Source organism: Periplaneta americana, chromosome 8 (genome assembly GCF_040183065.1).
Source record: "Periplaneta americana isolate PAMFEO1 chromosome 8, P.americana_PAMFEO1_priV1, whole genome shotgun sequence".
Classification (NCBI taxonomy): domain Eukaryota; kingdom Metazoa; phylum Arthropoda; class Insecta; order Blattodea; family Blattidae; genus Periplaneta; species Periplaneta americana.
In genome coordinates, this window is record NC_091124.1 from 8,786,401 (window position 1) to 8,812,427 (window position 26,027).

A 26,027-nucleotide genomic window follows, 5' to 3' on the forward strand; every position below is an offset into this window, starting at 1 on the left:
GATAATTTTCATTAGGTTTTTGTTTAATCAAAATACAGTATAGTATTAACAATGAGTGTTTTTACTCACGAACTGAGCTGTCCATGTGGACGTATTCATTATGCAGTGTATATTATACTGTCTACAGCACATTAGCGTACAATATAGAGAATAAAGTTAAATTGAAAAATAATCATAATATGGATATTTAAACACATTTTTGAAAATGGTGGCCGTTCATTTCGATACAGGCTCCAGTTCTAATGTGCATATCATCGCACTATAGACTATTGTACCTAATTCCAATTACCAGTTTCGTCCTTCGTAACTAGTAACTCATGTTGAAATAATTCTGTGCCTATTCTATAAAAGAGTACCTTACGTACTGTAAATTCAGTCTTCACTTCTGCCCGATCCGAAAAGATAAAATTACTCAGACATACTATCTACTGTCCGTCCAAGTGGTTATGTCGTAGGGTCGTAGAAAGGGAGGAAATCACGCGACAGTTAATTACTTAACGAGGCCCTTTCATTTAAGTTGTTTTAAACAGTTGTATAATATTATGTAAACGTCCAATTCCTAACAGAAATTAATGTTCTCACAAAAGAGCTAAGACGACAACCCAGCCACTAGCTGGCGAATAAAAGCTGGTGGGGGAAACCGGGATACGACGTAGGCAAATGGACGACAGTACCTGTGCGAAAATGATTCAATATTGAAAGCTCTTTCGTCACTGGAAAACGCGAACATATTTTTGGAACATAATGTTTACTATGACCGTAACCTAAGCTGTTGATAAAGCGTCGTAAAATAACCTACTGAAAAAAAATAAACTATGACCGTAAGGCTACTATGACTGTATATGCGGTCTTGGATCTGTGTGCAGGACGGTTGAACTTCATTAGTAGAAGGGGTGGGAGTGAAGTACATTCAAAAACTCAGGTACAATAAAAATTAAGTAAAAATAAAATGATGTCCCTGTACTACTACTACTATGTATGTCAATTATTGAATTTGAACATTAATGGCAAGAGGGGAGGGCCCTGACATATGCCCATTATTACTATGGATGGCCGTGTATTCTGCTTAAATTTCAGTTAAATAATTATTTCTTAATTTAAAGTACAGCAAAATCTTGGAATACGAAACAGTATTCCATTCATGGACTCTAGGCTTCAGATGTTAAGACAGTTTTTTTTTAAATTCTGCAATTGCCGCATTGGAAAATAAAGCATTTTCAGAATGTTGTTTACAAGTGGGCACCAACAAACAATGTTGACAGTGAGCGTGTTTTATCACAGTATGGTGCTGTTGTTTCAGACAGACGATGTAATTTGAAGGAGGAAAATGCTAAACTGTTCACAATGTTATCTTTTGCGAAATGAAAGGTAGTATGCACGATGTTCGCTTTGGAAAAGAATAGATGTTAATTTGAAAAAAAAAAAAAAAAAAAAAAGTAGATGCTACTCTAAAAAATATAGATATTAATTTCAGAAAAAATAGATGCTAATTTTGAGAAAAACAGATACTAATTTTGATCAAAATAAATGCTAAAAATTGAGGTTCCTATTCATAGATCACTAGAAGACCTTCAATCAGGTAAACAGAAATGAACTGTGAAACAGTCTCAAGCATAAAGAATATTTTACACATACGCCAAATTTATAAAAGCTTTATATAACAACATGTAACAATACTGAAGTTTTAATAAATACTGTAAGGAAAAGACAGGACTGATAAAATATAATACAAAAGTAAAACAAGGGTACACACATGTGCATGCACAAACATATCCATACCAATATACACGCTGATTCTTTTCATTTATAAATTTCATATCCGTACTTTTCATTTACGAATATCAATACTGGTTTATTTACACACACTGTTTTAATGAATGAAAGCTGTGATTTTTATAGGGCAATGTCAAATATAATAATAATCATAAATACACAATTAAAGAATAGATATCACACTTTAATTCATTGATTAAAGTTCTCGTTAACACTTTATTAAAAACATAAAATTTACACTGTCACACGTTAAAAGTGTTAAAATTGTTTAAAAAGTTATTTACCTTCGACAGACGGCCTGTTTCGACGCTATTTATTTATTTTACACTTTAATTATTTAATATGAAACTAAGCTACGAATACAAAAGTAATATTATTAACTAATATCAAATGATGTGCAGTACAATTCACAGAATACTAGACAAAAAAGATAAAAAAAAAATGAATTCTATTAGATAATAGCCACACCCATTCAACCATAAAAAGCTTCACGTAGAAATTAACAAAGAAATTTTACAACAAACACAAACTACAAAACTGAATATCATATAGGAAATAAAGTGTTGTGTACACTATGCAGTCAATCATGAAATAGAGACACAAAGGCGAAATGAACATATAGTCAAAAAATTTAGAATGCAAGCAAATGAAGACAACTACATATAACAGGCATCCCAAAACATCATGACGCAATATAAGTACCACCCACTACAGTCACTACACAAGTGTAGGCAGGGGGTAGGGAGCATCAGTCGCAGTAAGCTAGACAGCGGAGGTGGTTTGTGATCGTCACTACCTTCCGCGTTCATAACAAAGGAATAACAAGAGGGAGAAGGAATGAATATCTTTTTAGGATTACATTATTTTCATTTGCATTCTTTTATTTTTTTTATTACAATATTTCGATTGGCGGCCGGGTAGCTCAGTTGGTAGAGCAGCTGGCTACGGACTGGAAGGTCCGGGGTTCGATCCCAGGTGGCGACAGGATTTTTTCTCGTTGCCAAACTTTCAGAACGGCCCCGAGGTTCACTCAGCCTCCTATAAAATTGAGTACCGGGTCTTTCCCGGGGGTAAAAGGCGGCCAGAGCGTGGTGCCGACCACACCACCTCATTCTAGTGCCGAGGTCATGGAAACCATGGGGCTCTACCTCCATGCCCCCCCAAGTGCCTTCATGGCATGTTACGGGGATACCTTTTTACAATATTTCGATTTGGTAAGATCTCAAAATTAGCAGCCACTGCCAATTGTGCACAAAAGCTGACACCTGTTAAGCATGTCCTTCTTTTTGATTTTAATATGTTTAATTTGAAAAAAAAAATATATATATATATTGTTCACAAATATACATAGAATCGAACAAAGGTGCGATTGTGGCAGTAAATGATCTAAGATGTGGATATTTAGAGGAGTCAATATTTTTAAATACATCTAAACCAACATAATCCTTATGCTTGCTTTTCACAAAGGTGTCATTTTGGAGATCAGCAACCTCAAATTGTAGGTCTGGTCGTAGCTTCAGAATGGGTGTGTTAAAAGGATTTGCAAATAGAAATCATTTTTCATTTGTTTAAAATCACAAAACCTTGTATATCTAAATTGTAAAAGTAATGTTTCCAGGATGTCGCAGTATTTATCTATTCTTGAATTAGAAACATATGAAAGTGACTTCAGACAAGAAAAATGATGAAACTCCTTTTCTTTCAGTTCCACTTTCCAAATATTTATCATTATGGAAAAAGATTTCACCGCGTCCTTGAAGTCGGCAGTTTAGTTTCTTCAGCTGTTCAGAAATATCTGTTATGAATGCCGAAAAACTATTAAAATAGTACTGAATAACAGAATGAGCCTCTGTTGACAGTACAGACAACACTAGAGGAAGGAGTTCAGCGTGGAGAGGGGTGTTGTCATGTGGAACTTACGTCAGAGTTCAGGCGCTGTTTCATGAAACACAATTTTGTGATGCCTGTCATAGCATACAGAAAAAATTAAAGATGATCAAACAGTGAAATAAGGAGTCAAATATGAACAAATCAGTAGAAAAGACGTAGAAAGACCCAATAAAACAAAGTTCGAATGAAGAGACAAGAGACTATAATTCTACTTTATACAGTGTATGGGTAGAATAACAAGTCAAAACTAATGCAAAAATCTAAATAAGTAACACAAGTCACTTTAAAGCTTTTGTAATGCTTCAATGTTAAATTCAATTATGTTAGTTATTTTAATCCTTTCACATAATAATAATAATAATAATAATAATAATAATAATAATAATAATAATAATAATAATAATAATAATAATACCGTAATAATTTATGTTAGAAATATATTATTAATTTCGATTTCCTGAATCAATGTACTTATGTACCAAAATATGAGAGATATTTTTTTCTTACAATATAATCTGAGAGGTATTTCAGAATACAGAAATTGCAAAAGCTGAAACAATTTTGCCTAATAAATAAATTCCAGTATATACTGTAGATCTCTGCATTCACACGGAAACAGCCAACCAGAGCTCACCAATCAATCTTCGGTTGTGAAGAAGACAGCTGATTCCCACTCAAGTGCATGCAGTCGAGAATTTATAACCGATCGGTTGAAAAATTTTCCTCTGTCGGTCGAGTGAGCTCAAGGCTGTTGCACTACAATTACATCACCTTTTAATGCCTGATACCCAAAACAGCCTGCCTAAGAATGTTACCATTTGTTTTATTTCAGACAGCACGAAAAGCAGGAAGTATTTGAACATTTAAATAACAAAACATAATTTTTAAATGAAACAATGCTTTATATTATTAATAATGTTATTCAACATTGTTCTTGTCAAACTCATAATATTAGTAATGAAAATGTTTAATGTAGCTTCCTCCCCCCCTCCCTTCAGAGAAGGGCCCGCAGGCAAGCACCATAGCCTTAGGCTTATTGTGTAACCTCCTCATGTTGGAATGAATGCTGAAGTGCATTTAGGATCACTCTTCAAGCACATGATTCACTGCATGGTGCCATCATATCGATTCAGCCACAGCATCCAGTTCTGACTGGAGACTATTCCTCCACCTGTTGTAATGTTATTCTGCAGCCTCCTCAAATTGATGGCATCTGTTCACAATTTATATGCCTGAATCTGCTGCATCCTCAACCAGAAGTCCATGACACTGTTGATTCCACGCGACTCACTAAGGTGCCATCTATCTGAGGAAGCTACACTCCCCAGATCTAATCACAGTCCACTTATTAAAGCCCCTGCAGTTTCTCTGCATAGGCATATGTGTAGCTCCCGCAGACAGATGCCATCTCTAGGTGAATCCTGGAACCACATCTGCCATGTCCTCCTGGTCAACCTGTAACTATTAATATAAATTAAATTATATTAATGAAGATGAAATGACTTCGAGTCCAACGCCGAAAGTTACCCAGTAATTCTGCTTCGAGTGGTTGAGGGAAAACCCAATCAAGTAACTTGTCCCAACCAGAATTCGAACTCAGGCCCACTTGTTTCACAGTCAAGAAGACTAACTGTTAGTCCACAGTGATGGACTTTAATGTAGCTTAGTAAATATGTGATTGCATTAAAAAGAACAGAGATTTTGTGATGTGTCTCAAATTTCTTCAAAAGAAGAAGTAATCTATTTCACAGTATTTAATAAAAAATAAACCGAATCTACATCTTTACTTTGCTTAAAATTTATATAATAGTGTATATTAAGAGATTTTTAATCGCAGACAATGATTGAAGTTGGAGCTACTTATGGTAAGGTGTATGCAGATTCTATTATTCCACATTCAACGACCATATCATAAACTATCAAGGATGGAGCAAATAAAAGTAGTGCTGAAGTTCTTCTTCTTCTTAAGGCACTACAACTTCAAAATTGAATGTCTTGGCCTTCTCAACAATTTTTTTCCAGGAACTTCTATTCTGTACGACCATCATCCAATCCGTGATTCTTAGCTTCCTCAAATCATTCACAATATCATCTTCCCAGCGGCTTTTCGGTCTACCCGCTGCTCTAGTTCCCAGGGGTTTCCATTTATATATATCTTTCACTAGCCTCTGGTCTTCCATTGCTGAAGTTATTTCAGAATTAGAAGAATCACTGGAAAAATCGCCATTTGATTTTAAAATTAATAATTTTTTGTTCAATTTTATCTAGGATATCCTCCTTGGTTTCTTTAATGCATTTACTTTTGTCCTGTCACATTACGAATACAACTGTTACAAAATATTATAACTGTTCCGTTCAACTAAAGGATAAACACAAACATATTTTTTTAACCTTTTTTGTTGCTGCTTATAATTTATATTTATATCCTTATAGACAACATTGTTTGTTAAAATGTTATTTTATTTTAGTGATTTATTAATTTATTATTATTTAAGTATTTTATTGTAATTTTTTATTCAATGTGATAGTCTGCATACCTTCTAGGTTCAATAATCAGGTGATAGGGCATCAGGAAGTTTAATAATTTCCATAGCGCCTACTGTAAAAACATCGATCGAAGATAGTTTTCAGTCTATGATATTCTTCAAACAACCAAGACGACTGGTCGACCTTGATGCTTCATCGGGTATTTTGCTTTCTGCAGTCTGCACAAGCGGCAGCAAGCCTGCTGCATATAGTATGGAGTGGCTGACCGGGCAGCACAATTGTGTTCCGAAACGTACAGCGAATCAAGTAGTTTCTTCTGGTGCATCTATTACGTCATGTGGATACATAAGCAGGGTAGAAATGTAAGTAGGTACGAATAGACTATGCATCACAGAACAATACAGGCGCTCCATCATCAATGTTTATGTAAAACATCAAGTTATGACTACATTGTGATTGATTCTAATACTGAGTAAGTTGTATTTTCATTCAGGCTTTTGTGTTAATATTATTTTAATTTATCAATCTATGTTTTATTGTATTTAATTTTGATCTGTGTTTTGTTATTCTGTAAAATGTAAATATTGTTAATTTGTATATTGATTTATGTTATTTTATTGTGTTCCTGTAAAGTCTTGTGACATAGGAAGAACATTTCCTTACCTTAAACAAATTTTTACTGACACTTATGGGAAAAGATATGAATTTCATTATCTCAAAATATATATTTTTCTTTACCGTAACGAATCTGATTTTGTTAAATGAATTAATTGTATATATTGTATCTATAGAGTATATACAGTTAATGTGTATCATGTTTACTATTATCTTCTATAATATATGCTATATATTACTGCTGATATAATTATATTTCCTGTTATGTGTAGCACTAATATTTTGTACAGAGCTAGTTTCGCAGTGTTAGTGCGTTTATATGGTTAAAAAGTAGCTGGACAGACCATTTCAATTTAGTAGCAATCCCACTTACAATTGAAGGGTACACGGGAATAACGATCAAGGTCCATTTTAGAAAGTTTCGAGAAAAACGAATTTTAAAGTTTAAGCACTTAATACTTTGTTATGTGTGTATTTAATAGAAATTGACGTAGTGGAATGTCAAGAACGATTATTTCTTATTACTAGCTAGACCACATTATAGTACTTCTTTTCCACTATAAGATAGCATTATTAACTTAATTTCGATTTTTTATGGACTTTGATCGTTTTTCCCGTGTACCCTTCATTTGTCATGCTTCATTATTATTATGTACCAAACTAGGTTATACCTTTTGTAGCATCCTCACCTAAGTATTTAGGGTCAGAGTTTGAATCCTGAAACTCCAGGATATACTGACAACTTTCCTAACTTTTTTGGGAACGAAAATACGCTGCCTGCTCATGATTCTCAATCGGTCGTTTGTACTGGAATGCAGAGCTCTAATATACCGCCACCTGATCCATTCTCACTACACTTAACCATGTGAATATGCTGATAGTGACTGTACCAATAACAGGCTGCATAGTAGTATCAGTGAAGTATGTAAAAATTCTCACCATATACGAGATTGATTCATTACACGATGCTGGGGAACTATGAAATATAATATATTTGTTACGTTGGTTCCTAATGTTGAGCTATATGTTTGATGTTTTAACTCAAAGACAACTATGCTTCATATCAGATATGCCAGTAGGTGGCAGAAGAAAAACTTAATTTCATAAATAAAACAAATTACAGCTGCACGCTACTTGAAATTCTGTTACCATCTCAGACTAAGAATAGGATAGATCATGCTTGTTACTACCTTTATGACTGTCAGCAGAAACCAATATTTAATTCACATGACTTGATACAAATTTCATTATTTCTCAATTACGACTTTCATACTCGTACATATGGTATGTCGTATGATAATATTTAATGTTAGCAACTGTCTTGCACTTTCTCAAGACTGTACTGTAAATATCTCAAACATAAACTGATTAAAACTTTCACTGTTCTTTTAAGGTCCTTGCACTTCAATTGGCAATTGGTATGAAGCTCCTATGATCACACTCACGTGATGATAATGTATTAAGTGTTAGAGGACAGCAGAATGACTTGGAGGACTGGGAGTGTCTCAAGAAAATATTTCACTCTCACATTCTGATAATATCTGCTTGTTGTTACATTCTCTGCAAGACATGTCGAGGAAGCTGGAAGATCTTCAGGAGGAGGCAAAGAAAGTTGGACTGAAGAGAAACATAGGAAAAACCAAGGATATGCACGTGAACAACAGAATCGTCAATCCAGTGAGAGTGAGTGGCCATGAGTTCAAACAGGTAAAATCCTTCTGCTACCTCGGAAGCATGATATCAAAGACGGAAGAGTGTCCGAAAATATGGCAAATAGAATAAAAAAGGCCAAAGGGGTGTTCGCGCAGCTTCACTCAATACAGAGATCAACGCAACAGAGCAAAGGAGTGGAGTTGAGAATCTTCGAGTCCAACGTCAAATCCATTCTGCTATACGGGTGTGAAAGACAGAAGCAACCACAATAAAATTATAGGTATTCGTAAATACATATCTTCGGCAGATAATGGGTGTGTACTGGCAAAATATCTGGACTAATTGTAGACAGTGGGAAGAGACAGGTCAGAAAAAGTTAAAGACTAATATCAAAGAATGTAAGTGGAAGTGAATTGGACACACTCGTAGAAAGAATGACTGAGACATAACGAAAAGAGCCCAGGATTGGAACCTAGAAGGCTGTAGGAGGGGAGGAAGACCAAGAATGACTTGGAAGAGAACAGTGGAGCGAGAAGTGGAAGAGGAGGGAAAGAGGTGAAAGCATTGACTGTTAACAACAGATGGAGGATGAGGATAGGATCTGTGACATTTACATAGTACTGGAAAAAAAAAAAAACACGCACCCCTCCCCCCATTTATGAGTAAGTGATAGAGAAATAAACTTCACATGGCTGCAGTTTCAACATTTGACACCATGAAATACGAGTTTTTTTGTATATATCAGTATTTATTCAATTATCCGGCAAAATCTCGTATCTGCAACTAGCCTCGTCCCTTTGGCACCCATTAACCCTTTGAAGTGCAGTGGTTACAGTACATAACCACCTTTTAAATTTCAGTTTCCTGCCTGTTTGCAGTGTGATTTTTATTTCAAAACTACTGCGCTGCGTTCATTGATCCCTAGTAACTGTAGAAGAATTTTATTTTCCCTATATTTGTGTTGCTCCACTAAGATGGCCGATGTTGTTGTGTATAGTTGGGGTGTGGAAGACTCGCTACGTGTTTTTATTTCAGTTGTATGCTAAAATATCACAGTTACGTAAGTTTCTATTTAGTATTAGTTGTCTTTCGGTCTTTTAGAATATATTTCAGTAACAAGATTGTAATTTCTTCGAACCATGTGGCATCATTATAGAAATAATGTGGTGGTTTCAAAACGTATCCACTACGTAAACAGGGTAGTTATGCTTACCATATCCAACAAAAATGTTCCATTTTTGTGTCAGTTTATTCATCATGGCTACAAGGAAGACATGGTTGGTGACAATCATAAAGTGTTTTTGACAAATTTTTCCTAAGTTTGAATCTGATGATCTTTAAGGCAACAAAATATCTATGCATGTGGTACAGTTAGACATGGGCGTATTGGTTTACCACACGACGAAAGAAGAGACCGCGACATGAAACGTGGTGAGAGTGATAGCCGTACGTCATATGCTGGAGTGTCCTGGCTCAAGTGGAAGGATAGAAGGTCTATTCTTTTCCTTTCTAATTACCACGCAACATATGTGAAGTGGCATTTTGCCTTAATTAAATCAGAAACTGTTTCCTTTTGTATCATTCGCAATAAATCTAAAGACATTGTGTTCTGCAATATTGCATAGTGGTTTTACCATGAAACCACCCATTTTCTGTGTAAAAAATGGGAGTTTCTAAGATTTTTAAAATTTGAGGCGCTTCTCTTAGACAAATAAAAGTTTAATTTCATTGCAAACACAATTTTTTATTTCCTTCCCAAATGCGTGCATCAAAGGTTAAGAGGGATTCTACTGTAGCTTGTAATGTATTTCTGCAAGTTACTTAACCTCCTACACCAAATTGAGGGCCACAGATATTGTGCCATTATATCCGATTACTGCTTCTTCCCCATTTAAACCAATAAATCACGTTACTTGTCTCATAATGTGCATAACACAATACGACACAATACACCTGTACCAACCTGCCCCAAGCCAGCGGATTAAATGTTGGCTTCAAATTACTGGAGTCATATAATATCTTATTTTTAGTCTGTGGTTGTTACTATGTGCTGCCTATAGTCAACTAATGTAATGACTTTATTCTTCTATAATTAATTCAGTCTCATGACTCTTTTTTTTCAAGTTACATGCTTATACCTCCTTCATTTAATGAATGTACATGTAACTTTTACTTTAAAATATGAGGAAATAAAGAAGCAAATTCTAAAAGCAGATATTTAAAATTTTGTCTTATTTTCAATCTAAGGTTCGTTTCTCACATAAAATCAGGGACATAACTCTATATGTGAAAATGGTTCAAATCCTGAAAAATAATTGTGTGAAGAATAGAGTGTTGATGCTCTCTTTCACGCTCAATGCTGCTATTACAGTTTTATCAGGCTATTTCTTTTAAATAAATTTAAATAACTGTAAAAAGAGATCAAGCATTATAAATAGGAAAGCCATTACACTGTTACTCTGGCTGTGAAGTGAGGACCTGTTCTGTGCTCTCTACTATGAGCATGATGGATCCGGGTTCTGTTGCACTGCGCACACATTCTACCTGATGACTTGTCCAGTCTTTGCGCTGGCAGAATGTTGAGCAGTAAGGCGTACGTCGGCAGAGGGAACACTCTGCATAAGCTTCACGATTGCAGTTGGCACACTGAAAACATAGAGAAAAACAAACAATATGCATTTGTTTCCAATGGTTCCTCCTAGTTAATCACGAATTCGTTCCAATTTCATTCAAATGCCATGTAATTACAGGTGTAACATTACGTGCAAGGTTTGCAGTACAATCCTGGAATTTTAAAGATAAAAAATATATTTCAGCACGCCTTGTTTCAGAAAAACTGTGAATTCAAGGATTCTGCAACATAGATTTACGATATATGAAATAACTGTCCCCAAATGAATGAGTTCTAGGGAAAATTTACTGGCCACTTTTTGGTAGAGTCAAAATTCAATTTGACTAGTTGCCATTCTCACCTAACATGAAGTTAATTTCACTATTATGAACACTATAAATATAAAGTAACGTTAAAAAGACAACTTTCTGTTCCTAGGATTGGAAAAGTGAATGATTAGTCAACCTGCTAATTGAGACTGTAATGTAGTGTACAATTTCCTCATGATATACTAAATTAGCGACATGTATGAAATACCACAAAGTGTAAAGTAATTCATACTTATATTCTATACTTTACAAGAAAATGTTGCATTAATTTTATCTTTAATAAGTTATTGTTGTTGTTTTCTAATGCCAGGCGTTTGACAAAGTCATTTGACCTCTTGCACTCCAATATTTTTCAAAGATATTGTTATGGTCAGCCACTGAAGCACAGATTTTGAAGTGTTCCGAATCCATTTCTTGATTTGAATTGCACAATGGGCAGTTAGGGGACTGATATATTCCAATTCTATGCAGATGCTTGGCCAAACAGTCATGGCCTGCTGCCAATCTAAATCCAGCTACAGATTATCTGCATGGTAAATCGGGAATCAACTGTGGATTATGATGCAAAGAGTTCCATTTTTTCCCTTGAGATTGTGTTATCAAATTTACCTTTAATAAGTAATCCAACAAATAAAATTATTTAAGTAATCCTTCAGACAAATTTCACCATATACTCAGCATTGAAAGAAACCATTTTCATCTGCCTGATCATTTCTGCAGGAATAAAACTAACCTTTTTATTCTCAGTGGCATCTGAGGTTGGCTGCAAACCCACTGTTTCAATGGGGTCCACCACATGAACAGGAAGTGCAGTTTCTCCTGCCCTGGGTTCGAATACAGCTCTAAAGAATTAAAATGTTTTTTTTATTAATGTCACATTCAGATTAAATATATACAATAAGACTCCCTCATCTTTAAATAAAAATAATTTCTAACGTAGTAAAGGGATATTTAATGAAGAATTAGCCTACAATTAACTCGTTTACCTGTAAGCAGGGCCCAGATTTTGATGCTTAAAATAAACTATAAAATGACATTAAAAATTCTAAAAAAGAATTTACTTTAAATTAAAAACTATTGGCTCAAACTTCTACTTATCCATTCTAATAGTAAAGCTTTCCATTAAGTATGTATACGGTACTTCTCAATCTATTCCTACAGATCATTCTGTGAGTAATAGCTGAAAAGTTTCTTCTTGCTGATAATTTAGATAGCATGTACATGTTTTTCACAATCACTATGTTGTTGAATTCTTTATCTGCTGCCACTTTCATTTCGCAAATTTTATATGAAAGTACAAACAGCTAGAGTGTCGGCTTTTCATTTTGGTAACACAGATTCGCATCCCATTGGGTCTAAATGGAGTTCATGTATATCAGAGAATTATTTATAATGTACTAAAATAATGACAATAATTATTTCAACAAAATTCAGACCCTGATTATCAATATCATCACATGATAGAACTATACAGCCCAATGTGTGCATAAAATATGTTAAGTAAAGAAAATTGTGTTTGTCTTTATATGGACACACAACTGAATGATAAGACATGTACAATCACATATGTAAATGGGAAATTTAATCAACCAACCAATATTTCATATAAATTTAATGTACGCCTACTTAATAATGATACAACATACAAATTAACTTAAGGAAAAAAATTAAAATATAGGGAAATTATGAAGATGAAGAAGAAGAAGCATATATAGTATTCCTAAAATAATAAAGAACAATATAAAACATCCAAATAAAACTATAATATTATCTAGAAATTCTAATTTTATAGTGGAATGAGGTTTAGGAAACTACAAACATCGCACGCTAGGAGAAGGTTTACCAATTGGAAAAAGAAAGGAACATTAGAAGGTCAAAAAATAACATTTAGACCATCGATATAACTTCACATAAAGAACTAACATAATTTTTCCGTACAATTCCACTAAACAGTGATAATTTACATAATAAATAACAAATAAAACATTTTATTAGTATTCAGAAATGTAAAAATCAAATACCTAGTATATATAGAGTAAAAAATCAAAAGACATGTGCTTTTAGTGTTTAATTTTCTAACTGTAACATAACAGAAAAAGGAGAATAATTCATGGATGCAGATAGACAAAAAAATAAAATACATTACAAATAATGTGGAGTACACTCTGTCACTAAACCCTACTTGAGGGAGTAAAGAGTATCCGCAAGTCTTCTAAAATTGTCTCTAAGCATTACAAATATTGGCAGGCATACAATAATCCTTTTCACACTGCAACTAATACTGTTCAAATTGAATAATGACAATCGAAGTAAGACAAAAGTGCTTAGACAGCAAACTCCTGATTATCCATGCTTGATTCTTCAAATTTTAAATTTTGTCAAAGAGAATAAATTAAGGAATATGTTGGTGTATTAAATGTGTCCTTGTAAATGGAGCTTAAATTCGTTTTACTCTCTCCCTTCACACTCTTTGCCCACATCTGGATGAAAAGTGTCTTCATTCTAATAGCTCAATGACAGTTTACTGTACACTTAAAAGAAATGGCACTGATATGAATGAAATATTGGAACTTCCTTCCCCACCTACACATATTAAGTTAAGGACTTTGCCTGCCTTGTCTGATATAACTACAGGGAAGAAAAATGGCAGAAAAGCGAAGATGAGTTTATCACATTATGTATGCATTCTAAAACAAAAGTATCAATTTACGACAAAATTACGTGCTTTTATTATCCTTAAGCTAAAGCATGAGCTTCGAAAAGAAAGCGAGAGAAAATTAGGACAGTAGATAGATTACTCAGATATAGGTTACACGATCACAACTCAAATGAGGATAAAAGAGAACATCTTAGGGATCAACATTGTAAGATACGGACTATAATGAAGGAGATATGTAGAACAAATGGAAAGAATCTCAAAGCAAAAATGAGCAAACGAATTTAAAATTCTTTCTCCTCTACTCTTAGTAATTGTTATTTCATACAGACGACTATCTTAATGAGGTGAGACATCATTCACTTACCTGGTACATGCAACATGCGTTTCTACTCTTGCAGCCAGAACAGCCTGATCTTTGGCTTCTTTTAAATTGTTTATTTCCCTTTGGCACTGTTCTCTAGTTTCTTCCAATGTCCTCTGAAATTGCTGTGCTAACTTCGACATCCTATTAGACATCTGAAAAGAGCAGAAACAAAATGTTTTACGGATCATTCCATACAAAATTATAAGAATATGCCAATGATGTCATGAATTTTTTTAGGATTTTAATATAATAATGTTATTATAAATATAAATTAAACTGCCAACTATGACTGCCATATCATTAATATTTTAGTCATACGGATGACTGAAAAATGGGTGGCAGTTACATGTTATCCATAATTTAAAATATTCTAGAAACCCTATATGAAGTGTCATCGAAACTAAACAGACGCCATTGTAAACCTGAATAACCATATTTTAATACCTTAAAGACTAATCCGAATAATATTACGGCATGCTCATAAAAACATCTCATTGAAAAAAGAAATAGTTTTATATTTGAATGCAAGAAATTAAATTCATGCAAATTTCATTTGTATTAAAGAAAATCTTATTCCTAATCCATCTCCCAAGTTTTATGACTTTATCTAAAAAAGCCTGTGAATAATTAAATTAATAAAATTATTCATTTTTGTTCCAACTGTTGAAAATCGCTTGCTACGTGTGGCGGTCGCAGCATTCGCAAGACTTCATAACGATGAGTAATCTCAAACGCCCGTCTCCCTGACCTTGATCGCGCAACATTCTGTACGACGGGAGAGCCTACCTGCTGAGCTCCTTTGTTCTGGTGAGTTATTTTTATTAAAAACTGATATGATATTTAAGTCAACTTTCTGAAATTTTCACAGTGGAATCAATATACCCCAAAGAATTAAACACTTCTTTTTTGTCTGTAAAAATGAATTGCATTTTGTGTTCTATATTTTTTTTTATTATTTTACGGTGGGTAACTATTTAAACAATATTTTTTAAGTAAATAATTTATTTAAGCCATTAATTGAATTTCCAATATTTTAAATTACATTGTGTGTATAATAAAATGGAGCATGTTTCCTGTAGCTCCGGATGCAAGCAGTGAACCACCAGCAGCCTCAACGAGTTTCTGTAGTGTATGAGTAGACATCTTGGCTCGAATGCTCTGTACTTGAAGGGAAGAAGAAAATTTGATATTCTCTAAATCATTTCATCAATTTAGAAGAAAGTGACAATTAACAATATTGATATTACTAGTATACGCGAATTTTTAACTGTGTAAGTGAATTCTGCAAGATAATATACAGTAGAACGTCACCCTATTAACCGATCAGCGGATTATCCGACTGTCTTTCTGTCGCTCTTTTCTTTCTTTCTTTACTGTGGAAATAAACATGTAAGAAACTTAGTACTATACCTTTTATTACTACCTATTTTCTCTAGAGTGTTTTATTACAAGCCTTTACCATTCAGTCCTTGTTCTACTGTTCTAATGTCCGTACTTTATAACTTCTATGCAAAATATCTTCCACGGGTGTCAAAAGTGTTTTCCTAAGTATCGAAATAAAAATGCAAATAATTGATAGGCTTGGGAAAAGAGAAGCAGTGGCTCATCTCGCATCAGAATACGAGATTGACGTTACAACTGTGCGCGATTTAATGATAAATAATGATAAAATGTATAACATACAGTATGTAGATCTACAACAAGAACCCTCTACTATTCCTATCCTTCCGCAAACAACCATAGTAAGGAATTTCCTTGGCCCTTATGAACTCGTCATTGACAACCAGAACTGAAATAGTGAACTTCTGATCCACTATATAGCATGCCAAACAGCACTATGGAGGAAACTATGAGACTGTAGTATGGACTTATGAAAATATTTTATGGTATGAATTATCCGATTTTTTCGATTAACCGTCTAGTCCACCCCCTTCATTACCACGGATAATAGAGGTTCTGCTGTACGAACAAACTCTCTGTCACTTGTAGGCAGTACTATTATTAAATGGACAATGGATTCCAACACTGTCAAGGAATCAACTACATACCTCTTCAAGTTTCTTAAACAGGTCATTGTACGATGCCTGGGTTGCAACAGTCTGGAATTCTGTACCATCAGTTCCTGTTCCAGATTGTGATGTGGAACCTTGCTGAGGGGATGATGAACCTGCTTGCTGCTGGTTAGCCGAGCCTGGGGACGTGGCTGTGACCACCATGCCATCACCTAAGCGGCCCTGAACATAAGCAGCATTGTGCCACTCCTCTCCACTTGCACCACTAACCATAGGTTTGGAGTCAGCAGACACTACAGCCATTGGATCTGCCAAAAAGTTTCGTACAAAGATCGTAAGGCAGCAGAACTATGCATACTGTCTCATAAGTAATGATTTGTTGTTTAGTCAACTGTCCGAAGACAGGTCTGAACCTCACAAGTGATACCAACATATCACTTATGAAGCAACTAGGCCAGGAAATAATAGGGTATGGTGGCCAGTTCCTTTCCCCCTCCATTGCATACATCGCCAATTAGCTATATATTACTGTAACTTTTATTCAAAACAAGAATGTAACTTTATTGTTACGACAATAATAATCACAATTTAATTCTACTCCCGTCAACAATGGGATTTGCACTCCACACAGCAACACAGTATTCGTTATTGCACTCCACAGACGACAATGACAATTTACTTGGATTATTGAAAACAACAATGAACTGTTAATCTTAACTAATGTTCACAGAGCACTATTTACAAATCAGAACTGTCAGTTCTCAGTTCACAGTTCGTTTGCCTTGACTAGTTCTTCTAGCTCAGTCACTCAAGTTCACAGTATCTCGAACCCAAGACCTTCACAGACAGTCCACTGAACCTCGAACTCAGGTCCCCCAACTGCGATCCACTGCACTCAAACTCAGGACTTCCGGCTCCCCCAGTTACGGACACAACTCAAGTCGAACTCCGGTTTCGAAGCTGGCTTCACTGCTACACAAGACTGGCTGGCTTGCTGTCCAACGATTCCAACAACGACTGCTCAAATTCACTCGCGTGTCGTAATTTATAACCAAACCATAGCTACGAGAATGTACGATGCTAGAAATTTCCACGGATGTCCAGAGATGGCACTCTCGAATTCTCTGGATTTCTCCCCTCTCTGCCGAGGTCGCTCTCTCTCCTCTCCTCTCTACGCCACAGCACACGCCCCAGGAAGCAGATGCGCGTGCAACTTCCGCGCCGAACTACAGCCGACCTTGCCTTCTTCTGCCGGTCGTGAGATCGAATCCCAGCTCTGTCACATTACACTAATCAGACTTCTGATGTATACAAACAATTGTTCTTCTTCTGACACATATCATCAAGTGAGATGTACTGCCCGGTAATTTAGAATTTAGCCTATGACATCCCTTGAGGGCTAAGGCCTCCTGCACGTAGGCAGGGTAGCTCTCATTCACTCTTTAGGTGAGCTAGCCTAGAGAGTGTTCGACCTTGTTCTCTTGTTCATCATCTCTCGTGTTGGGTATGAAGCACTTTCATTGGTTTACGGTCACTATTCACTGATTCTGCCGCACACTTCGCATTTTTTCACTATTCACGTATTCATTCTCGTTGTTGCTGGCACTTCCCACTCTCTGTATGAATGTATCCGCCCATCTGGTTCTCTGTCTTCCTGTACTCCTTTTCCCGATCCTGGGGTCCCACATGGTCACTTTGTTGTCCTAGCTATGTGGCCTCCCCATTTCCATTTGAGTTCGTCTGCAGCCTGTACTGCGTCTTTCATGCCTGTGCACTTCCTGAGGTCCACATTGCAGGTTCGGTCTTTAAAGGCTGATTCACAATAAACCGGGAACGGAAACGACAACGAGAACGAGAACGGAAATAATGTTAAAATAAATGTATTTAAATGTGTGCATTCACAATAGTTAATTGTGAATGCACACATTTAAATACATTTATTTTAACATTATTTCCGTTCTCGTTCTCGTTGTCGTTTCCGTTCCCGGTTTATTGTGAACCAGCCTTTAGTGTCACTTGCATTATTTTTCGTTCCATTTTTCTATAGCAGATTTTTACCATCTGTCTCAGTTTCTCGTTCAAGGACTATGTTTGATAACCATAAAGTAGCACAGGAAGGACACATTTCTCGAACACCTCCACTTTCAGGCTTGTCTTCAGGGATGTGTCAGTCAGAATGAACTTCAAGTGTCTGGTAATACACAGATGTAAATATCAGCCAGAACCTCAACTAGAGGCATAATGTCGATTTTGGAGCAAAAATTTTAGTTAGAGTGTGTTGAGACAAAGAATTAATCTAATCTTCAAAGTATAGGCAATTAGATTCTATGGTCATAAGACATTTTTCAGTGTCACTTTGATCCCACGATGGTACTAGTTTTGGTTTTTGATGAGAAGAATTCCATGATAACCATTTCAGTGGCTTCCAAGTTTTAGAAATTTCTTCCATGCAGGAAGTGGGCCATGGATCAAAAGAGATGGTAGTCTAAAGGCACAAGCTTGGGACTATATGCTGGTGTAGCAGCAGTTCGATTCCTAACAATTCCTGGATTTTTTCCATGGTTGTTCGAGTGGTATGGGATCTCACATTGTCCTGTTGCAAGAGAATTCTATTTCGATTAAGTAATACCAGGTACCTCTCTCTCAAAACTTCATGAACTCGTTTTAGCTGTTGAGAATAAAGATCCACCACATCGACAGCATGTCCGTTTGGAACAAACTCCAGTGAATCACACCTTCAAAATTCCGCCAGACACTTTAGGACCGAATCAATTTTGTTTAATAACGACTTTGACAGGCTGACAGAGATTGAGCCAACACTTTGAGGTGTTGGGTTGCGGTAATATACCCATCTTTCATCACATGTGACAATTCTCTTGATCTCTCATCAGTGATATGATAAGCTAACAACAGATTTACAACTCCTGCATGATTTTCTAAGCATATTAATGTGGCAATGTATTATATCTTTTGAAGCTCCAAGTTCTTCTGACAACCTACAAATACTTTTTTGTGGATTTTCTTCCAAAACTCTGCGTGTATTCTCAATATTTCATACCCTTTGGTCTTTCAAAACATTTTTTTTTTTTCATTTCATTTACCGTATTCCTTAGACTTTACATTACCACTGAAGCTTTAAGATGTGGAATAAATCAAGATTTCACAAGATTATAATTTTTTGGCGAGATGAAGTGAGAACAAAGATTCGCCATAGATTACCTGGTATTTGTCTTATGGTTGGGGAAAACCGAAATCTTTAATGTCTCCCTCTTCGTTACTGAAATGCTGGAACCATCGTTGTGCTATTTGCTCACTAACACTACCTTTACCCTCGACTTCGCATATTCTTCGAGCCACAGCAGCATCTGTTTCCAGCAGAGCTTTACAAGGACTTCAGTCTCAAACTGAATCACTTCCATCATACATTTTTTTTGTGTTAACAATTGACTGTCACGTGTTCACAATATGCAATATGTCGTGTAAATTGCATTGCTGTACTGAAGACTGACATTAAAATCTTATAAAACACTAAATTTAAATAGCTTTAAACAGACCATGATGTTTTAAGTATATCCTGACATAGCCAAGTGAGAAACATAGAAAACTGTTAATCTCGCAATATACAGGGTGATTCAAAAGTCTGGCGACATAGAACGAAAACAAAAATACTTTTTGAAGGTAAGGTGGTTGATAAAGAGATCTGTAACAACTTTGATTTGCAAACACTAGCACAAACCCAACTGGCATGGGTAGATAAATTTATATTTTCTGCTTACACATTGGGATGAAAAATTTATTTTCAGCATCACATACTTTCTGCATTGTAATAATGAAAATGAAATGTGAAAATAGATAAATCGGCTTAAATATAAAAACAAACAAACGAAAGTTTTGTGCAACCACAACAATTTCATGGAACATTATTAGAAGTAAGCCCACAGTTTCACTCACCTGCATCACTGTCTTCACCATTACTGCCATCTTTGGAAACAGCACGTTTCAATTTGCGTGGTGCACCTCCTTCGCCATCAGATGTTGTTTCTTTCCTCTTTCGACGTTTGTAAGGTGTGAACAGCCGTACTGGACCAGTCTGTGCAACAAGAACATTAGTGGAAATAATACCTACGTGTTATTCTTACACTTATTAGGTGACACTGGTCGCAGTTTCTGTAGAAGTTGCATGTAGATCTCTCCCCAGCAATATTATTTACCTCAATGGTCACATTAAATATTAATAATCATTGTGTTCTTAATCATAATTGAAGCGTTTAGTTTCATAAGAGTCTAAGTGCCAAAATCATAATTTCACAGTTAATACTTTTAAATGCATCTATGTGCCCTGCCCAATGAATTACAGAAAGGTATATGGACTACCAATAGCTATATTAATACCAATTTATTCCAAGAGATAACGCTGGGTCTATCTCCAGCAACTCATTCATTGGGTCTATGTGCCAATGCTCACATAATCTGCCATGTTGTCGACTCTCTTCCCGAGTCACTATTAACGTTTTGTACAAAAGCGTGATTAGTGTTACAGGTATCTGTGTGTTACGTGATATTTTCATCTTGATAAGAAAACTCGAAGAATCTCCTGAAATGAAGGAAAATGCTTTGAAAAGGAGGAAGAGAAGTGAAGGAAGTTTGCGTACCTCAAAAAAGTAGAAGAGAAATTCGGCAGAAGGGAAAACACCTCGAAATTTTGGTTCCATACATTCCAGAAGGAGCAAAAAGTCTTTACTTGGACATTATTAAAGTGCACACTCCAGTTAAAGACTTGTAAAAGAACAGTTTTTCCTAACCAACAAAAATTACACTAAGTCACTTACTTTCATTATATTTTCTTCAGCATATCTTTTAATGTAAATATTTATGTGTTCCCATCGTTAAAAGTCTTTAAATTTTTTTCCCCGTTTTTCAATGTTGAAATGCTATGTTCTAATGTCATGTCATGTTGGATTTTTCTGGGTTGGCACATAGACCCTTTTGCTAATCTCTTTTTACAAAAGACTTCAATAATTTGGCAAATTTAATTTTGTAATGAATATGATATGAATCATCTTGAGATCTGTTTGTCACCTAACAAAAGTAATATGATGCACAAAATATCCCAAATAAATGTTTAAATTGCATTTAAAATGTTTTTTCTTTGTTTTCCACAAACCTAGTACTGTGCACTTAGACCCTTATGAAACTAAAAGATCCAATTAATGATAGGCAAAATATGAAATTTCATGTTCTAAACCACTTCTCCTATCAATTTCAAGGGATTCTAGTCATTAGCTAAGCCACTGAATAATAATACTAATAATAATAATAATAATAATAATAATAATAATAATAATAATGGTTTTATTTAACCTGGTAGAGTTAAGGCCGTAAGGCCTTCTCTTACTCTCAACCAGGATTAAAACTTGCTTACATAGTTGAACATAAAACTGGATCAGAATTAAATAATTACATACCGATACAATTTAGGTACATAATGAAATCAAAAGAGATAGTTACATAAAGATTTACCTCATCACATAAAAACAGAAGCCGATAATTCAATAAAAATGTACACAGTAAAAATAAAAATAAACATATTAGTATACATATTAGTATTAGATAACAATTAAGTAGGATTTACATAATTAAACGAGAAACCGACAATTGAATAAAATGTACACAAAAAATAGATTAATAATAAAAAAACAATACAGTGGGATAAATATTGGCGTTAAGTGATAAATAAACACGATTTACATGATTACACAATAAAAATAAGAAACAAAAATAAAAAATAAAAAAAATAAATAAATAAAAATAAATACAGTGGAACGCATTCCATTAAATATTTGCAACGCGTTAGGTCTAGCAACTCATCATAAGATATTTTTCTAATTTACATTTAAAGGAAATTAAAGTTCGGCAGCCCTTGACTTCAGGCGGCAGAGAATTCCAGTGACGAGAAGTAGCAACAGTGAAAGATGAAGAATAAAGAGATGATGTGTGGAGTGGTATTTCTAGCGTGTTATCATATTGTGACCGAGTATTTAAGTTATGATACTGAGAAAGACTGTGGAATCGGACAGATAAGTAAGAGGGAGTAGAGGTGTGCAAAATTCGGTATAAGAGAGAATGGGAATGTAACTTTCTCCTCTCATTTAACCAGAGTCACAATAATTTATCGAAAGAAGGTGAAATGTGATCGTAGTAGCGGACATTACAAATGAAACAAACACACGCATTATGAACAAGTTGTAGTTTCTGGGATAAATCCATCCTGAGATCACTGAATAAAGCGTCACAATAATCGAAATGAGGCATAATAAGAGCATGTACAAGCGTCTACTTTAATTTAGCTGGATAGTGGTACAATCTTTTTATTGAGTGAAGAGTGGAAAATACTTTCTTGCACGTGTGTTTGATATGCGTGTCCCAGGTAAGGTTAGATTCAAAATGAACTCCCAGGTTTTTTACAGTTGAACTGAATGGAATGATCGCTTTATTAGAGTCACAGGAGGAATGTTCAGTTTATTAATATCGGGGATTAATCTTTTATTCGAAAATAAGATAGCCTGTGATTTATCTGTAAGTCACTTCTCTCTTGCTATGGTACATCAATATCAGAATGGCTTCCATTCACACATACAACTGTCCCAACTCCAACATACAGGTGCTCCCTGATGACGGACCCAACATGTTAGGTGTCTACATTTATGACACAATGCAAACCTCGCATCATACTGTAACTTATTCTATAATTTACTCACAGCAGTGTCGTCATCACAGCAGGCTGAGCAGGTACAGCTGGTAGCATGTGGGGTGAGGATTCCCTCGTCTATCAGAGTTTGCAGGCTTCGACCACCAAACCTGATGCTTCTTTTCCAGTCTTTGCTAGATGCTCGGCCACAGAGAGCTTCAAATTCACTTGGAGTGTACCAGTTGTCAGCTAACTTTATGCAGCGGCCTCTCCCTCCTGACCCAAAACGATGCTTATGCAACTCTGCACTTGTGTTCTGCAATTAAAAAACGCATTTAATTTCAATATACAACATTCAAATGGAAGATAATGTCACTCAACAATCCCACTGTCATTGGACAGTAACATTCACATACAGTAAAATCCTTTTTAACCGAACTTCGGTTATCTGAAATGACGTCACAAAAGAAACCCAATATTTTATTCATTCCCTATAGCATGGCTACAAATTTAAGTGTCAATGTTCTCACAACAATGCTACATCTGTTTTCCACCTCCATCCCCCCAAACACTTGTTTTCTATAGTACCAGGCACGGCCAGTCCCGTTAAGTTCTTTTCGCCTCCTCCTCCTCCTCCCCACCTACCCAGAAATTACAGGATTACGGTGTATGCATTCGAGGTAAGTTTCCAATTTCTCATTCATTTTAGTTATGTTGCAGTTATCGCATTATCAGTACGTCTTATTTTTTAGTTACACAAGTGCGATGTCAAGTAAAAGAAAACATGTTGTACCCATGAAGGATAAGTTACAAGCCGTGATGTGTGGAAAGTGGCGTAACCTTGCGAAATGTTGCTTCCGATCATGGAGTAGGAGTATCTCTGATTGGGTAAAATAAGTGAACAAGTGTAATACCTTGCATCTGACTGGTAGAACAGGCATATTAGCTGACTCTGTCCAGGAACTGGGAACTGCCTCTGCTCGCAGTCCCAAAGGTGTCCCTGGAGTGCTGGAAGGGGTGGTGGGCTCATCACCACCTGGGTCATTTTGTATCACAATATGCGTAGCTTTCAACTCGCCATTCTGCATCAAAAGATTTCAAACTCAAGTAAACTCAATAATATAATCATAAACTCTTACCACAACATTCACTTAGTGTGACCCTACTTTGGTTAATAACAAAACAAGTAAAAATGTTAAGTGAAAATTTTCATAAGCTAACAACAGTGAACGAACTTTATTCACCTTGTTTATCTCACAACAGTGGGTTTACCAACGAGTTTATATCAACATTGAGACAGCTGTCTTAAAGTATATAAAGCAATATTTCTCACACCAGAAAGCCACAAATTAAGTCACACAGTATTGTGTGCACTCATAGTTGAGTTCTGGCGTCTTGTCACCTCATTTGAGTTGTGTGGATATAAAAGGAAAAATTGTGACAGTGTCGTGTGTAGTTCCTGGGGTAGCTCAGTCAGTAGAGCGTTCGCGCGCTGCTAAGTGAAGGGTCCCAGGATCGATACCCGGCTCCGGAACAATTTTTCCTTGAAATTATTCAAACCTGCTTTACAGGGAGCTACTACCTGAAAGCCAGATTTGTATAACCATGAAGATTGTAACTACTGTATTTCAGTTGTACTGTAATCAGAAATGTAAATTAAACTCCTATGTAAACATTATATCCATTCTTCATAAAAAAAAATAAATAAATTATATATGCAATGAAAACCATACCCTATATTCGCAACGTAACATTTTATAGAAGTATAAATTTGTAAACAAAACGTGGAAAACAAATTAAATTTTCAAGATAATACAAATAAGGTACGGTATCAATTGAGGGGCTGAATACAAGAACAGCATTTTAGAGTAAGTGCTCTTTTTTGAGTGAAACATTTTATTGTGTCCTCTCATCTATAAAGGCTGGTCCACAACAAACCGGAAACGGAAACTAGGACGAGAACGGAAAAATTGTTTAAATAAATATATTTAAATGTGAGCATTCACAATGAACGAAAAGCTTGCTGGAGCCCGAGAATGGGAATGTGAGAGTTGGCTAAGTTTTAACTTTGCTGTTCTAATTTCCGATCACAGCCTACTAAATTCATTCTGTTGTTATCAAAAAGCTATTTGATTGTCGTATATTTTGTAGCAAGGAGCCATGACATAAATTATTCTTCATTCATTGCTTGTAACCCAGAAATTCAGTACAATCACTTTTCAATTATGTTATGTGTATATGTGATCAGACTATCATGTGAATTGAATTCTTAAATATTTCGTGCCTTAAATTTCGAAGTTGGTTAACCTGTGTTTATGTTGGCTGGCTTGTACCCATGAGAGAATGCCATTGGTGAAGTATACACAAATAACATCATAAAGAATAATATCGACTTTACATTTTGTTATTGACATATATATTGATATGCATAGCCATTTCTGTTCTCGGTTTATTGTGAATAAAAAATCTTAATGTTCAAGTTCTTTGCTTCCCGTTCTCGTTCCTGCTTTATTGTGGATCAGCCTTAATGCATATGATCACTAAGCTTTACTTTAATACTTTGACCAAGAGTGGTTAGGAGTAACCGAAATGTAAAGGCGTGCAATTTCTCTAGCTATCGAAAAAAATTCAGTTCATTTCAAGTTCAGACAGCCTCACCTCTCATCAAGGACTAGAGCACAAGTCTGAACTCAGAGCTCAGCCAAGAAGCAAGATTAACAAGTTTCAAACCAAAGAGTGTGTTCAGATACACTATTTTCAATTCGACATAATGTCTGCATTCAATTCATAAGCAGTTGCCTTTGAGCCCTTCAAGTATTGACAAACCCTTAAGCTGGAAATTCTTGACTTCGGAGAACTTTAAGAACAAACCGTATATCAAAAAGGGCAAGTTTCATGACCTGAGAGATCATATAAAGTCAGTGGTGATATTAGGCCGGTTCGCAC

The 26,027-nt window shown here is 35.4% G+C and overlaps 1 protein-coding gene across 2 annotated transcripts in view; it reads right to left on the reverse strand.

Annotated features, from left to right (window-relative positions):
• Nucleotides 1-2,966: 2,966 nt before the first annotated feature.
• Deaf1 (deformed epidermal autoregulatory factor 1) overlaps nucleotides 2,967-26,027 on the reverse strand; it is a 31,270-nt gene continuing 8,209 nt past the window's right edge. For both annotated transcript variants that reach the window (XM_069832361.1, XM_069832362.1), the window contains 7 exons: nucleotides 23,996-24,163; nucleotides 23,152-23,397; nucleotides 20,345-20,483; nucleotides 16,430-16,701; nucleotides 14,382-14,533; nucleotides 12,092-12,200; nucleotides 2,967-11,064 (listed from right to left, as the gene is read on the reverse strand). In XM_069832361.1, coding sequence (XP_069688462.1) covers nucleotides 10,873-11,064; nucleotides 12,092-12,200; nucleotides 14,382-14,533; nucleotides 16,430-16,701; nucleotides 20,345-20,483; nucleotides 23,152-23,397; nucleotides 23,996-24,163 — 1,278 coding nt within the window. In that variant the 3' untranslated portion in view covers nucleotides 2,967-10,872. The remainder of the gene's footprint in view (nucleotides 11,065-12,091; nucleotides 12,201-14,381; nucleotides 14,534-16,429; nucleotides 16,702-20,344; nucleotides 20,484-23,151; nucleotides 23,398-23,995; nucleotides 24,164-26,027) is intronic.